At 39.5% G+C, this 16416-nt stretch overlaps 2 protein-coding genes and 1 long non-coding RNA gene across 16 annotated transcripts in view; 1 reads left to right on the top strand and 2 right to left on the bottom strand.

Moving 5' to 3' along the window:
* The window catches only part of PATJ (PATJ crumbs cell polarity complex component), a 421434-nt gene that overhangs the window by 117648 nt on the left and 287370 nt on the right, over positions 1–16416 (bottom strand). For all 14 annotated transcript variants that reach the window (XM_063817330.1, XM_016919657.4, XM_016919650.4 and 11 more), the window contains one exon: positions 5727–5799. In XM_063817330.1, the coding sequence (XP_063673400.1) occupies positions 5727–5799 (73 nt within the window). The remainder of the gene's footprint in view (positions 1–5726; positions 5800–16416) is intronic.
* Positions 4576–4957, bottom strand: LOC129143834 (ragulator complex protein LAMTOR5-like). The gene has a single exon (XM_063817341.1). The coding sequence runs from the start codon at positions 4932–4934 to the stop codon at positions 4665–4667; it is 270 nt and encodes an 89-aa protein (XP_063673411.1). The 5' UTR covers positions 4935–4957; the 3' UTR covers positions 4576–4664.
* The window catches only part of LOC134810899 (uncharacterized), a 46827-nt gene continuing 42982 nt past the window's right edge, over positions 12572–16416 (top strand). The window contains exon 1 of the long non-coding RNA XR_010159647.1: positions 12572–12659. This is a non-coding gene — a long non-coding RNA (uncharacterized LOC134810899). The remainder of the gene's footprint in view (positions 12660–16416) is intronic.

A 16416-nucleotide genomic window follows, 5' to 3' on the forward strand; every position in this document is an offset into this window, starting at 1 on the left:
CTGGCAACAGAGCGAGATCCTGTTTCAAAAAATAACTGCCCCCTCCAAACCAAAACCAAACAAAAAAAGCCATCATGTTGTATATGATAAATATATACAATTTTTATCAATTTAGTTTTTAAAAGGAAAAAAATCCTGTTTTGTATGTAACTATTAAAAATGGAAGATGCTGGAGGCTGGGAGTTCTACTAGAGGGCTGTGATAATATAAGTACAATCACAAGAAAAATGAGGTCTTATCATGTGCCAGGAATAGTGCTAAGCCTTTTATAAACATTACTTAATACTTCTAACAAGTCCATAGAATTAATTATTAGTATCAAACCCATTTTAAATGTGAGGAATTGAAGTTTATAGAGCGTAACTGGCTCAAGTTCACTCTGCTAGTAAATGGTAGAATACTGATTGAGACTTGGCTCTGTCTGACATCCAAGCTTATGTTCACATCACTATGCTGTAGAATTGTGCCAATGGTATTATAATTACCACAAGCACTGCATCATAATCCCTTATAAATATATATAGCTGTAGGAATAAAATATTTTTACACCTGGCCCTCATAACTACCCTTTGACACAGGCAGAGGAGGCTATTAACCTGGTTTTACAGAAAAAGACAGACTTTGGGAGGTTAACTGCCTTTACCAAGGTTGTATGCCCACAGGTAATTAGTAGAGCCAAAACCAAAACCCACATCGTCAGACTTCTTGCTCAGTGTTTTATTAGCACCCTTGTTCACTCTACTAGCACAGAACTGCATGAAACAATTTTGTTCTCTGCAATACCCTTCGGGTCTAGAACATTGACACATGATAAGAGCTCAATGACACTAGGCTCGGTAGCTCACACCTGTAATCCCAGCACTTTGGGAGGCTGAGGTGAGAGGACCGCTTGAGGTCAAGAGTTCAAGACCAGCCTTGGTAACATGGCGAGATCCTGTCTCTACAAAAAATTTAAAAATTAGCCAAGCATGATGGTACGTGCCTATAGTCCCAGCTACTTGGGAGGCTGAGGCAGGAGGATTGCTTGAGCCCAGGAGTTTGAGGCTGTAGTGAGCCATGATAGCACCACAGAACTCTAGCCTGGGCTACAGAAAAAGATCTTGTCTTTTTAAAAAAAAAAATAGCTCAATAAGCATTTGCTGAACAAAGAAATAAATATGAGATACCATTAACATATAATAAAACTGCTACTTAATAATACTGAATTATTATTATCAGGTCCAATTTAATAATGATATGGCTCTATTTCATCTATTTGGTTATGATTTAAATGGGCTGTCTCTTTTAGCCATATGCTGGATATGAGTTATGCTTTAGTACTCAATAGAAACATCTAAGGGGGAAAAAGATATACTAAGAGGGTCCACATAGGCAAGTGGGAAGGGAAGAGAAAGTGGTCAGGGATATGTGTCCTCTTCACATACCGCCCACAGGAGGGGTGGCATTCATCATTTGGTAGCAGTTACTACAGCCAATAGTCCAGAGTGGAACTAAAAAGCCCTCTCTAGAATATAATCAAATTGTGATGGTTCAATAGAAACATCGCCCGCATAGCATATGCTGTTAGAGAAAGGGATTTATTATTTATTTATACATTTAAATGCCTATTGTGATTTCATTATTTTTGAAAATGAAATACAAATAATGGCACACAAATTTGATTAAGATATGTGATAATGTTCTTGAAACTTAAGACTGGCATTATTTATACTTTACATATTTTTTACATACTAGCCTGCTTTATTATTATTATTATTATTTATTTATTTATTTACTTATTTATTTTTGAGACGGAGTCTTTCTCTGTCGCCCAGGCTGGAGTGCGGTGGCGCGATCTCGGCTCACTGCAAGCTCCGCCTCCCGGGTTCACGCCATTCTCCTGCCTCAGCCTATTTTTTCTATTTTTTAGTAGAGAGGAGGTTTCACCATGTTAGCCAGGATGGTCTCGATCTCTTGACCTCGTGATCCACCCGCCTCGGCCTCCCAAAGTGTTGGGATTACAGGCGTGAGCCACCACGCCCGGCCTAGCCTGCTTTATTTTACATACTAGCTTGTACTTTTTATTTTACATACTAGCCTGCTTGTTTTAAAAATAAAATCAGTCTTCTAAATTTTCAGAACAGCTATTCTTTGAAAGACTCTAGTAAACAGTACCACTATCTACCCAGTTACTCAAGCCAAAAATCTAGGTTTATCCATGACTCTCTACTTCCCCTCAGCTCCCTCGTTTAATTAATCAAGTTTGACTCAACCTCCAAAACATCAAGGATCTGCTCACTTTTCATTGCTTCCAATACCAACACTTCATCCAAGCCACATTAGGGCCTCACTGGGGCTTTTGCCTTTTACCATATTACTTTCCCACCAACCCACTCCCTACCTAGCAGCTGTGGGAGATGAGAATATGCCACTCTAAAAAGGAAGGATCCATGAGCTGAAGGCAATTAGGAAGAAGCAGATGCAGGAAAACCCTCTGCTCTCCCTCTATTTGTCTAAAAGCAGGACATACATATATAAAGACAAAGGTATCCCCCTCCCTCTGAATCAGGGAGAGCAAAGGTTAACCCCTGAAGATAACACAGAACGTTTATCCACTGGAGATGGCACCAGGGGAATCTACATGAGCAAGCTATACCAACTAGCCTTTATCTGCCAGTTGTTTGCCTTCCCTCAAGTTGCCACCCCTAGAGACAAAGTCCTCTTCCTTTGTCTTGTCACTTCTCTAAACATTTACCATTTTTGTTAAAGATGCTATTTAAGCTAGAATTTAAATCTATCTCATTGAGAACTAGTCATTCCCTGGGTGTTTGCCATGTATATAAGAAACACATATGTCATTAAACTTCTGTTTGTTTTGCTCTTGTTAATCTATCTTTTGTTTCAAGGGTCCATTCCAACTAAGAACCTATGAGGGTTGAAGAAAAAAGTTATTTTTCTTCCCCTAAATAGCCAAATGGATCCTTTAAAACTACGTATCAGGTCACATCACTCCCCTGTTTAAATCCTTCCAGTGGCTTCTACTGCAACTAGAATAAAACCCAAACTTCTAACTCTGACTTACACAGCCTTTCTCTCCCTCTTGTCTCATATTTCACTGCTCTCTCAGCTCCTAATATGCTTCCAGCCATATTCCTCAAACACACCCCAGCTCATTCTCACCTGAGAGCTATTTCTGTCCTCTCAGCAGGGAAGGCTCCTCCCTCTTATTTTTGAATGTCTGGCTTTTTCTTTTAATTTTTATCTTATTTAAACTTTACCTTGCCCAAGTGTAACCAAGTACTCCCATTTTTCTAAGAGATAATTATTTTTTTCTCTCTTCTTTCCTCTTTCCCCCAGTTCCCCACTTCCTACTCAGCCCTTTAGAAATGCAAACATAGGGTCATGCCTGTAATCCCAGCACTTTTGGGAGGCCCAGACGGGCAGATCATCTGAGGTCAGGAGTTCGAGACCAGCCTGGCCAACATGGTGAAACCCCGTCTCTACTAAAAATACAAAAATTAGCCAGGCGTGGTAGTGTGCGCCTGTAATCCCAGCTACTCGGGAGGCTGAGGCAGAAGAATCGCTTGAACCCGAGAGGCTGAGGTTGCAGTGAGCCAAGATCACACCACTGCACTCCGCCTAGGTGACAGGGTGAGACTCCATTTCAAAAAAAAAAAAAAAAAGGAAGAAAGAGGAAGAAAGAAATGCCAGTATCGCCTTTTACCTCCCCTTCACCAGACGCTCCCTAGAGAGCAAGTTCATCTAACTATGTGCTTGGGAGAGATCCAGAAAGGAACCCTCACTCACCAGGAGGTTGGCTGGATCAATAACAGCTGATTTCTATGGGCCCCCACCCCCCAATCAGGAGACTGCCTCGAGAGATATGAAACTCTCTCCCACCTGGCGAGTTTTTGGCCTAGTCCTGCACAAGAAGGCACCAGCACTCACCAGCTCGACTGCCCAGTAGATAAGGCACCGGAGCTAGCACATGGACCTCCCCGTTGCTCATTTCCTCCTCTGCCTTTTAAAAGTGCCAGGTTTCTGCTCCAAAAGCGAAGCAGTTACCCTTAAAGCAGGAAGCCTGTACTCCTTCCCCAAAGCTAGCTTTGGAATAAATCACCTTCTTTATACCAGACCCCCTTCTTGATAACCTGTGTTTCGGCTACACAAGTAGCCTTCTCTGTAACTCAGGAAAGAGGTCACATTCCCCACGTTAATTCTCTCCAAGGCACTGCCCACTATATGATAATTCTTTTGGTTTATTTATTTCTTAATTTGTATCTTTGTGTCTTCAACCATGAAGAGAGAAAGATGATAACAAATTGGTAGGAAGCCTTGGTTTTATTCACACCTAGATCTCTAATGCCTAAAAGAGTGCTTAACAAATAATATGCACTCATTGAACACTTGTTTTTTTTTCCTCCAAACAGATTTATTGGATATAGCAAAATTCTATATACAAAGTGACCTGGACCAACTGCTTCAAAACATGATCCTTTCTTACTAATATCTTGATAGGTCAGTCCATAGTGTTAAAAAGCAATTTACTCTTAAGTAAATAGAAAAGTGCCCACTGCACATTAAATGAATGGCCTAACTACTGGAACTTTAGTAGTTCTACAAGATAATTAACAAAGGTAGGATGGAGTTCCTATGACAGGCTGCTGAAGAACAGATACGAGCCATCAAGAGGCCATTTTGTGTACTGCCACTGTGAAGCCATCATGCTTCTGGATCATAATGTTCCCATTATCTGATGCTGGACACACTACAGGAGTATCAGTGGGGTCAGAGGTTAGCTCAGCTGCTTGTTGGGCTAGAACAGATATCACTCCAGCATGCTCATCTGACAGGGTCCCATGGCAACCCAGATTAAGTGAATCTGTGCACGGGACTCCAACAATGGAGGGATTCTTCATTGTATCTTCTACGCGCTGCTCCAAGGTCGCCTCCATCCCACCCACCGTCCACCCCGGCCCAGAACCCTGAACACGTGTTGAAAGAATAAAAATAATGTGTATTGCACAATCACATTTTTATTAAAAGGGACACTATATATAGCTATTTATGTTTACTGTAGAAACAAAGAAAAAAGTATGAAAAGATACTGAATAGTGAACGTTAACTTCCTTAGGGAGGTAGTGAAAGAAAAATTAAGATTTCTTTGAATAACCCTGCACTATTTAATTAGTAACAATAAGTATGTATTTCTTTTTGGAGTTAAAAAATAATTCAATAAATATAAAATGAGAAGAGAAGGAATATCCCCTCAGCTGGGGACACAAACTGATTACACAATTCTATATCTATCTACTCCAGAAGCTGACCAATATTACAGCAATCTTGTTATGCTAGTAATTTCGCCATTCACAGATGAAAGCAATTATTTAAAGACACCTTGATCACAGGTATTAAAGTATTTCAAAACCATAAAGAAAGGGGTACAATTCAGTCATAAACAAAGAGAATTTTCTTGTAAATTCTGAAATGCCCAATTAGGACAAAAGTATATATTTAGAGGAGACCTTGAGCAACTTTGAGGAAGGTAATACTTATATGGTTAGGTTCTAATATATTTACTAAAAAAGTTACTTTATAATCAATACCTCAATACTTTCCATTTTGGTTAGGGAAATTTTCCACGAGTTTGGAATACCAAATACTGAATATCAAAAATGTCAGATTGGGGGAAAATGCTCATGACAAATCCATCTAATATACTAAGAGCTAATTAGAAACAACCTTACCTCAATAGAAGATGGAGAACTTGATGGCACTGGAAAGGGAGTAACGGCCATCTGATTGACTGCATCCTCGTTTCTGTGAAGTGTTAAAATAGGCAGAATCAGTACACAGTAAATGCTAAGTTCCTGGCTCAAATTATAAATACTTCCTCAGTTCTCAGTTGAAAATGCACACACAGCATCATAGAATTAAATATATATATAAATATATAGCTTCCATATATATAGCTTCCAAGCATGCAAAGTTACTATGCATAAAAAAATATGTGTAGCTCAAAGGATACTAAGATGCAATTATTAGTGACAAAGAGTGATGATGCTAGGAGTTACTCAAATCCCACTTAGTAAGTCAGGTGCTGCAGAGGATAAGTTTGGAAAGGCTTTGGCTCTTTCAGCACTGCAGAGTATAAATTTTTCAAATGGCCATGTGCAACCTTTAGGCCCCATTAATGTCTGCAGCGTTTTGTTCTTTGAACTGGAAAGGATCCCAGCCTCCTCACTTGGCTTCTAACTTTGTTTTGCCAAATGAAGGATGATGGGGTGTCTACAATAGGGCTGCAAGGTGGAGTATGAGGAGGAGTGATCGAGGGGGAGGGCAGAGCTCCAGACAGACAATGCTTTTTGGGTAGGTGAATTCTCCTCCTCCTCATCCCAATGGAGTAGAGTAGATGGCAGCTGAAACCTCATCACCAGGGTGATCAGAACCTATAATACTGGTTCTGATTATCTGGACCTATTTTCACCACATTACTAGCAAATGGTTGGCAGTGGTCTGTGGGAGATAATGACTATCCTTTATAGTCATTATACCCATTATGATGCACAACCAACATAATTATCTCAAGATTTATGTGAAGTTTGATTTTATGTTTCACAATATAAACCAAGGAAGCTCACAAACAATCCTTCCTGCTGATATGTAAAGTTCTTAGACTGTTCGCAGATTTCTCTCCATATGACCCGTGTATATAGAAGAGCTATTGCCTGACTTGGGAGGGCATTCAAAATCCAACCCCATTTTATGCTTTACTTCTCACCAACTGGATTAGGAGACCATTCCTCCCTTGGTGATTTAATCATGTCACTGCCTTTTCTTGAAATGCCTTTCTTTCTCTTTTTTCTTTCCCTTCCTCCCTTCCTCCCTCCCTCCCTTCCTTCCTTTCTTCCTTCTTTTTTTTTTTTTTTTTTTTGAGATGGAGTCTCACTTTGTCACCAAGGCTGGAGTGCAGTGGCACAACCTCAGCTCACTGCAGCCTCCACCTCCTGGGTTCAATCGATTTTCCTGCCTCAGCCTCCGGAGTAGCTGGGATTACAGGCATGTGCCACCACACCTGGCTAATTTTTGTATTCTTTATTTAATTTATACCCCACCCATCCTTCCCCTCCAATGTGAGTTCAATTACCTCTAACTAGGTGAATTATTCCCTTCCCTTAAATTCAAAGACTATTGTATATATGGATGTCTTCCAAATTCACATATTTAGCCTAAATCTTTTGAGCTTAGGACTAGGACCTGCGTACCCAATTGTTACTTTATATCTCCACTAGATGTCTTACAAGCATCTCAAATAAAATAGAGCTTTTTTATCCCACTCATTCACCATATGGTTCCACAGCCAATTCTCTCCACCAGAGTAAATGTCAACAACATCTGTCCAGTTGTTCAACCAGGAAACAGGGGTCATTCTTGAAAATTATCTTCCTCATCTGTACTTCCAACCACTAAGTCTCATGAATTTCACCTTCAAAACATATCTTGGATCTTTCCACTTCTTTCCATCCTATCCTATCTATAAGCCATCATCATTTCTCACCTGCATGTAAGAGCAACCCAGTTACATCTTCTCTCCAACCCATTCTCCACCCAGCAAAGTTATTATGATTCTAACACATAAAACTGATCATATTTCTAACCCCTTCTTATGGCTTCCTAATGCACTTAGGATCAAGAGCAAAGTCGATAAGGAAGCTCTGAGGTCCCAGCCCCCATCTCTGGCCCCCTCTAGTGCTTCTTCCCCTTGCTCACTTATGCCTCAGTCCAGCTGCACAGACTTTCTTTCCACTTCTTAGCTGAGCTGAGATCTACCCGCCTCAGGGTCTTCTCTTACCCTACTCTCTTCTGCTCTGCTTGACAAATACTTTGGCTGATTTACTCCTATTTCTCCTTCACGGCTCATCATAAACGTCATTTCCTAAAACAAGCCTTCCAGGACCTTCTTAATATGCTCATAGCACCCTAGACAATGATTGCTGTTATAGGTCTGCTCCTTTCATATTTTACCTAACTGATTTGTGTGAACATTTGCTCCAAATCTGAATTTCTCTCTGGATGGGAAGCATTCCAAGGACAGGATTCATGTCCGTCCTACTCCCTATGACACTATCTAGGGGTAACACAGTGCCTGGCAAGTGTTTGTGCTTAACATAGTTATTGAAAAAAAAAAAAAATGAATGAATGGTGGGGTGGGTTGGGGAGGGATGTAATGACAACTCTCTTCAATAAGGATACAGAAAAGTAGGAGTCTCAGTTCCAGCCCTGCCACTAACTAACAGAGTGACTTTGGGGAAATCACTTCTCAGAGTCTCAGTTTCTAGATCCCTTAAGTAAGTAGCTTAACTATTAAGAATCCTAAATTGGTTAATTTTTTTGTGGAATGAAGCACAGTATAAATAAAGACATGAAGTCTAGGTGCCATTTCAAGCTCTATGCTTTTTGGATTCTTAGACTATCTATCTAGGCGTGAACCAAACCAAAGCAAATGGGAGAAAAACTACAACTATAAAGTGACATAGCGTATCAAGCGCATCTGTTTTTTCTGACTGCATTTCAGGTGCCTTGAGCAGACACTATTATGTTAAGAGATGGCTTGGCTATTGTTTTTCAGGGAGTACAATCCATTCCTCAGTAGTTTGCTCACATATAGAAAAAGTAATCCATCACTTGTGGGTAAAGAACAGTATTTTCCCAGTCGTAATTCCTTTTCCCACTCAATTTCTCCCATTGAACAACACAATAAAGCTCAGCTTAGGGCCGAAAGCCAACAGGCCATGTCTGCTGTAGATCTGGAACTCACAGCGCAGAGTATACTTGGCAGTAATTAAATAGATGACTTTTCATATCTCTTTCAAAGGTTACCGGCATTAAAAATATGGCTGTACATGAATTCTTATTGAGAGATCATGATGAACTGAACCAAGTTAGCTCAAATTGGCCAAGTTATTCCTTCACAATTTAATGATTTTTTCACAAATTAGTATGACTTTAATGGCCTTTAAAGTCCATATTAAATTTTTTTAACCTTACATAATAGAAGACCGACAATTACTCTCACTGAAAAGAAGAAAGCTGCTATAAGAAGTTACAGTTCATAATCCTTTATCATCTACTTAATGGTTAGTGGTCACATCCCTCAGCATCAAGCCATGGAGAGCTGACATAGCTGTCATTTTAAAGAGAAAAGTAGGAAGACGGCAACCAAAGGAGAGAAGGCATTTACACTTCAGACAAGCAGTGGGGCCTGAATGACATCTGGAGAACCTTTGAGCCCTCATATCCTATGATTCTCGTAAGTAATGACATCTGTTTGCTTTATAATTAAGCTTTTTTTTTTTTTTTTTTTTTGAGACAGAGTCTCTCTCTCTCATCCAGGCTGGAGTGCAGTGGCGCGATCTCGGCTCACTGCAGCCTCCACCTCCCAGGTTTAAGCGACTCTCGTGCCTCAGCCACTCGAGTAGCTGGGACTACAGGCGTGTGCCAACATGTGCAGCTAATTTTGGTATTTTTAGTAGAGATGGAGTATCACCATGTTGGCCACGCTGGTCTTGAGGTCCTGGCCTCAAGTGATCTGCCCGCCTTGGCCTCCCAAAGTGCTGGGATTACAGGTGTGAGCCATCAAGCCGGGTGAAACTTTCCTTTCCATATAATTGGCCTAAGTTTCTTAGGCCCCAGTGCCTCAAAGAGAACACAGTCAGGAATTGTAATTGTTTGTGGGTGTTTTTATAATTATCTTTAAGAGCTGCTGGGAGAGAGATAACGGACTTCTCCCACAGATAAGGGTGAGACCCGTTTTCCAGAGCACGGAACACTGCATGTGTGTCCTCATTGCTGTACTTGCCATGCTCTGTTAAAATTACTTGTGCTGGTTTTTCTCCCACTCTGAGCACAAGGATGAGATCTTATTACTTCGTATCTCCAGCTTGTAGTGTGGTACCTGGCAGGCAGTAGGTGTACTGTGATGTAAATGTCTGTTGAACAAAAGTGATCTTAATAAGGCAGAAAAAAGAAACCAGAATTACGGAAACCGCCCCATGCTTTCTGAGCTGTTTCCATGAGTTAGTGAGGCTGTGCTGCCTGTAGTCAGCCAGCTATCAGTATTTACCACATGTAAGGGCCATTTCTTGGGGTGTCCACCTAGCTCACAGTGATTCCTTGGATGGGCCAAAATGTCTACACTAGGTACTAATAGCCCTGCCCTCAAGCAGATTGGATAAAGGGGGCAGACGCCTGCCTCAGTCTGGGGCAAATTCTCTCTCCCAGAGGCTTAACATTTAGAAGAGACATATAAAGATCAGGAGTGCAATGTGAAGACTACCAATGGAAATGCTCAAGGATAAACAGGGGTTCAGAATTCCCTTCTGCTGACATCTCTAGAGCTGCCCTGGTTCCATCTCTGGAGCCTTATTGTATGGATCTTTTCTTAAGAGTCCATGAGGCATCTGGACTCTTACAATACATTCTCTTTTAGTTTAAACTGGCTGGTGGTTACTTTGATTGGTTGAAACTCAACTACATAGCTTTGATTTTATTTTGAATATATACATTTCTTTAACAAATATTTATACTACGTACACAAAAATGGATAAAAGACCATTCTTGCCTTTGATGATATTAGCAATTAGTGAAGAATGCAGCTAAGTAAAAGAACAACTACAATTGTGGCATTAATACCTGATATGGTTTGGCTGTGTCCTCACCCAAAATCTCATCTTGAATCGTAGTCCCCATAATCCCCACATGTCAAAGGAGAGACCAGGTGGAGGTAACTGAACAGTTTCCCCCATGCTGTTCTTGTGACAGTGAGTGAGTTCTCAGGAGAGCTGATGGTTTTATAAGTGTGTGGTAGTTCCTCCTGCATTCATTCTCCTTCCTGCTGCCTTGTGAAGAAGGTGCTTTGCTTCCCCTTGCGCCGTGATTATAAATTTCTTGAGGCCCCCCCAGACACGCTGAACTGTAAGTCAGTTAAATCTCTTTCCTTTATAAATTACCCAGTCTCAGTATTTTCATAGCAGTGTGAGAACAGACTAATACACTACTCAAGGGATCTCAATTTAGTTTTTCTCCAAAAGCATGCTAAGAATACCTCTAATTCAGCTTCTTGTTTGTAGAATACGTTTGTGGAAAACACACATTCTGGATCCTGATTTGAATTCTGCTTTGTTATAAAAATGAAACTCACATTGGTAAAAATCATATAACTTGTGTTAGACAAAATGCTAACAAGTCTCCCAAAATTCCTGCCCCCAGTTTACAGACAAATTTCACTTCCATAATTAAACTATGTGATAAGTCACAGCTGACTATAAGATAAAGGGAGATTATCAGTTTGGACCTGACCTAATCATACAAGCCCTTCAAATCTGGAGATTTCACTTAGAACCTCATATCCTAAATCCTTAAATTAGTAGGTTGACTTAAATGAATTCTAAACCGATTAAATTCTTTGTGGAATGCCTAGAGGTCACAGACAGGAAGTCAGAGATTGGAAGCACCATTGTTTGCTTCAGGATGGAGGGGGCTTCCTGACAAGGACTGTGGGGGACCTCTAGGAGCTGAGAGCAGCCCCCACCTGAGAACCAGCAAGAAAATAGAGAATAAGCCTGGAAGCAACTTTTCCCCCAAAGCCTCCAGACAAGACCTCAGCCTGACCAACACCTTGGCTTCAGCTTGGTGATATCCTGGGCAGAGAACTGAGCCACGGCTTGTCATGCCAGCATTCTGACCTACACAACTGTGAGCCAATAAACAGGTATTGTTTTCTGCCATTCAATTTTGGTAATTTGTTACATAGCAAGAGAAAATTAATACATGACACAAATTTTGATTTGGAAAACATGGTCACCAGAAATATAACTAGAAACATAACATTTGACCGCTTACCAGGTACCATTGTTCAAAATCCTTTACATACATTAACTCATTTTAAACTTCATAACAAGTCTAGGTAGTAGTTAGAATTATTTTGTTCATTTTCTCTTGGTTTTACAGAAAGGTTAAGCAACCTGACCAAAGTCACACAGCTTATAAATCACAAAGCTGACAAATAGCAGAGCTGAGGTTCAAAAACAGCAATCTGGTTTCAAAACCTACTCTTAACTACTATACTACAGTGTTTCCCATTTTCATAGCCTATCCAGAGCCACAGATGTCTCCTTCTCTCATATACGCAAGTTAAAATCCCTAGGTGAGTCCAGGCTATTAAATTTTGGGCTATTACTTTTTAAATTATTTAATAAATTTCCTTGGGGTAAAAATACATGCAAGGTTCTAAGTCTGCTCAGTGTATTAACTGCAATCTGTCCACATTTCATATGTGGGTCCTGGGTGTTTTATCTATTAACATATTACCTATCCCATACAGAGATATAATGACTATAAAATGCTTTAAAATTTCATTTTGTGTGATGGGGCAGGTATAGTGGTGAATATTACAGCGGAGTGTAATTTCCTCAGTACTATTCTGGGATAGATATTAGGGCTGTTCATAAATCCTCTAGCTTCAACTTTTCTTCCTCTTTAAAGGTGAACCAGTGCTTGATTAGCTACGTTTCCTGTTTCTGCATTGGTGATCATGGAAACAAATGCTGAGAAGGAGCCTCTGCTGCCTGGGTACGTGAATGACCATGGTGAACAGAGGGCTCAGTAAGGAACCCTGACGGGTATGTAACATGAGAAAGAAATAAACCTTTGTTTATTTCTTTGTTGTCTTAAGCCATGAGTTTTGGGGCTGTTTGTTACTGAAGCATAACTGTGTCTACCCTGATTCTAACATGCTCTATACAAGTTTATTCAATAATTTTTTAAAAAGCCACGTTCATACCTTATTCATAGTAACTAAAAACTGGAAACAACCCAAATGTTCACCTACAGGAGAATGATCATCAAATTTTTGTATATTCATAGAGTGAAGTATTACTCTGTGATTAAAGGAACAAACTTTTGATAAACACGACATGGATAAATCTCAAAAATGTTATGTTAATGAAAGAAACCAGACACAAAAGAATAAATGCTGTTTGATTCTATTTACATTAAGTTTAAGAACAGTTGAAACTAACCTATAGTGACAGAAATCAGGAAGCAGGTGGCTCTTGGGGGAAGGAGAAATTGACTGTAAAGGGACACCAGCAATCTTTTGGAGGTGAACGAATAGTCTATATTTTTGTTTTGTGTGGAGGTTACACAGGTGTATGCAATTATCAAAACTCAATAGACTTAAGACATAAAATCTACTGCACTGAGTATAAATTATACCCCAATTAAAAAATAAATCCATGATAATGTGTAGTACAAGACAACTATGTTGGCTTGGAAATGAATATAAGCAAAGGCACAGACAGACCAAAGCAAAGGTATGGATTCTATCACTGATAAGATATAAATAAGATACAAAACAACTTAAAACCCTGGTTTCTCAACTTTTAAAATTGGGATAATGTCTAATATTAATAGAATTGTTATGAGATAATGTAAACGTCAAAGCCAAAGAACACTAACAGAAGTAAATATTTAATGTTTTATGGCTTTGTGATGTTAAATCTCAAATGCTTAAACTTCCAGGTGCTACATCCTCGGTTGCTATTAATTCATTCAGCCATCAACCAAAAAATTTAAAACACCGCTGAGTCTAATGGTTTAATCTAAAGGCTTTATTCTTCTTTTTTCTTTTAATCCCATAGTTTCCATCCTAATTCATGTCCTTTTCATGTTGCCTGGTCTATGACAACAGTATCACTACTTGTTTTCTTGTTCTGCTTTCTCTGCATCTGAATCCATCCAAATTGCTCCCTCTCAACTGTGAAAACTACCCACTGGAACCGAGCCTGAAAATAACCCAACATCAATGAGTTCCCTCTATGGATGTTTGTTTTGCCTGATGTATAGTTTCTTATTTGCATGTCTTTGTAGTTGCTGGAGAACTTCTTACTTAACTGTATGACCTTTTATGGCATATGACATACAGGAGGTACTCAGTAAATCATGAATTTGCTGATGCCATTTGGACTCAGTTCTTTCCTATGTAAGTCTACCTAGCTAGTATTAAATATTAACTAACTCTCGCTGTACCCACTTCTCCAACAGCAATCGCTTGCTCCTTTGAATTTCTAAACTGCTCATGTGGCTTGTCTCAGTAACTTCATTCTATTCTTCTAAGGGTATTTCACTGTATTTTTGGATGCACATATATGTCATATACAGCACTTTGTTGATATAACATTATATATTTATTCTTTATCCCTCAAAGGTGTAACCATAATTCAAACTGTAATAAGGGATTTCATTAACATGTTATTTGATAGCCCTTGACTAATTCCTTAGGATAAATATGGGATACTCTAATATAAACTCGAAAAGAACACTGTAAATTGTTGCCAAAAGAAAAATTAGTGGTCATGAGGAGAACATACTCATGCTTCAGGGAAACACAACAAGCCCATGATGACAATTTATGAATGATGAAAAATAAGACATCTAATGTAACAGGCACTCTGTGTATGTTTGTAGAATGCCATCACTTCATCAGGATATGAGATATTCCTAAGAAGCATTTCTGCCTCTTCTAAAAGCAAGAAAGTGTGTTTCATCTTAAAATTCATAGGGAATTTCAAGGCATCCCAAATAGCCAAAACAATCTTGAAAAAGAAAAATAAAGTTGAAGGTCTTACCTTTCCTTGATGTTCAAACCTACTGCAAAGCTACGGTAATCAAAACAGTGTGGTACTGGCATAAAGATAGACATATTAACCAATGGAATAGGACAGACAGCCAAGAAATAAACCCTGGTATACATGTATGTATGTATGTATGTATGTATGTATGTATATATTTTGAGACAGGGTCTCGCTCTGTCACCCAGGCTGGAGTGCAGTGACATGATCATAGCTCATTGTAGACTTGAAACCTCAAACTCCCAGGCTCAAGCGAACCTCCCACCTCAGCCTTCTGAATAGCTGGGACTACAGGTACAGGCTACCATTTCTGGCTTTTCTTTCTTTTTTTTTTTTTTTTAAACACAGTCTTCTTCTGTTGCCCAGGTAGCAGTGTGGGTGACATGATCATGGCTCACTGCAGCCTTGACCTTCTGGGCTAGAGCAATCCTCACACCTCAGATTCCCAAGAAGCTGGGACCACAGGTGTGTGCCACCACACTGGGCTAATTTTCTTTTTGAATTTTAGTAGAGATGAGGTCTCGCTATGTTGCCCAGTCTGGTCTTGAATTCCTGAGCTCAAGCAATCCTCCCACCTCAGCCTCCCAAAGTGCTGGGATGACAGGCGTGAGCCACCACACTCACCCTGTATATGATTAAGGGATTTTCAACTAGAACACCAAGACCATTCAATGGGGGAATGGATGATCTTTTCAACAAATGGTGCTGGAAAAACTGGATATCTACATGTAAAAGAATGAAGTCTTCTGGATGAAGGTTACACTGATGGGGTGCATCTGTAATCCTAGCTACTCAAAAGGCTGAGGTGGGAGGATGGCTTGAGGCCAGGAGTCTGAGGCCAAATTGTGCTATGATCATGCCTGTGAAGAGCCACTACTCTCCAGCCTGAGCAACATAGAGAGATCCTCAACTCTAAGAGAGGGGAAAAAAAGAATGAAGTCATAGCTTTCCTTTATACCATATATGAAAATAAACTCAAAATGAATCAAGGGCTTAATATAAGAGCTAAAACTATAAAACTCTTAGATGAAAATATAGGGATGAAATGCTTTGTGACATTGGATTTGACAATAATTTCTTGAATACAACACCAAAAGCACAGGTAACAACAACAAAAATAGATAAATTGGACATCAAAATAAAAAACCTTGTGTATATCAAAGGGCACAATCAACAGAGTGAAAAGGCAACTTATGAAACAGGAGAAAATATTTGCAAATCACATATCTGACAAGTGGTTAATATCTACAATATGTAAAGACTCCCATAACTCAACAACAGCAAAACAAACAATCTCATTAAAAAAATGGGCAAGGGACTTGAATAGACATTTCTATAAAGAAAACACACAAAAAGCCAATAAGCACATGAAAAGATGCTCAATATCACTAATCCATCAGGAAAGTGCAAATCATGCACATCAAAATCACAATGAGATACCACCTTACACTCATTAGGATGGATACTATCCAAAAAAAAAAAAAAAAAGGAATGTTGGCAAGGTTATGAAGAAATTAAAACCTGTGTACATTGTTGGTAGGGATGTAAAATGGTACAGCAACTATGGAAAACAGTATGGAGGTTCCTCAGAAAATTAAAAATAGAATAACTGTATGACTCAGGAATTCCATTTGTGTGGTATATATCCAAAAGAATTGAAAGCAGGGTCTGGAAGAGATATCTGTATATCCATGTTCATAGCAGCATTATTTACAGTCACCAAAAGGTGGAAGCAACCCAAGTACCT

This window comes from Pan troglodytes, chromosome 1, assembly GCF_028858775.2.
Source record: "Pan troglodytes isolate AG18354 chromosome 1, NHGRI_mPanTro3-v2.0_pri, whole genome shotgun sequence".
NCBI classification, from domain to species: domain Eukaryota; kingdom Metazoa; phylum Chordata; class Mammalia; order Primates; family Hominidae; genus Pan; species Pan troglodytes.

What these genes read in the sequence shown, in the direction of transcription:
- LOC129143834 (XM_063817341.1), bottom strand. Translation starts at nt 4,934, where the DNA reads ATGGAGGCGACCTTGGAGCAGCGCGTAGAAGATACAATGAAGAATCCC.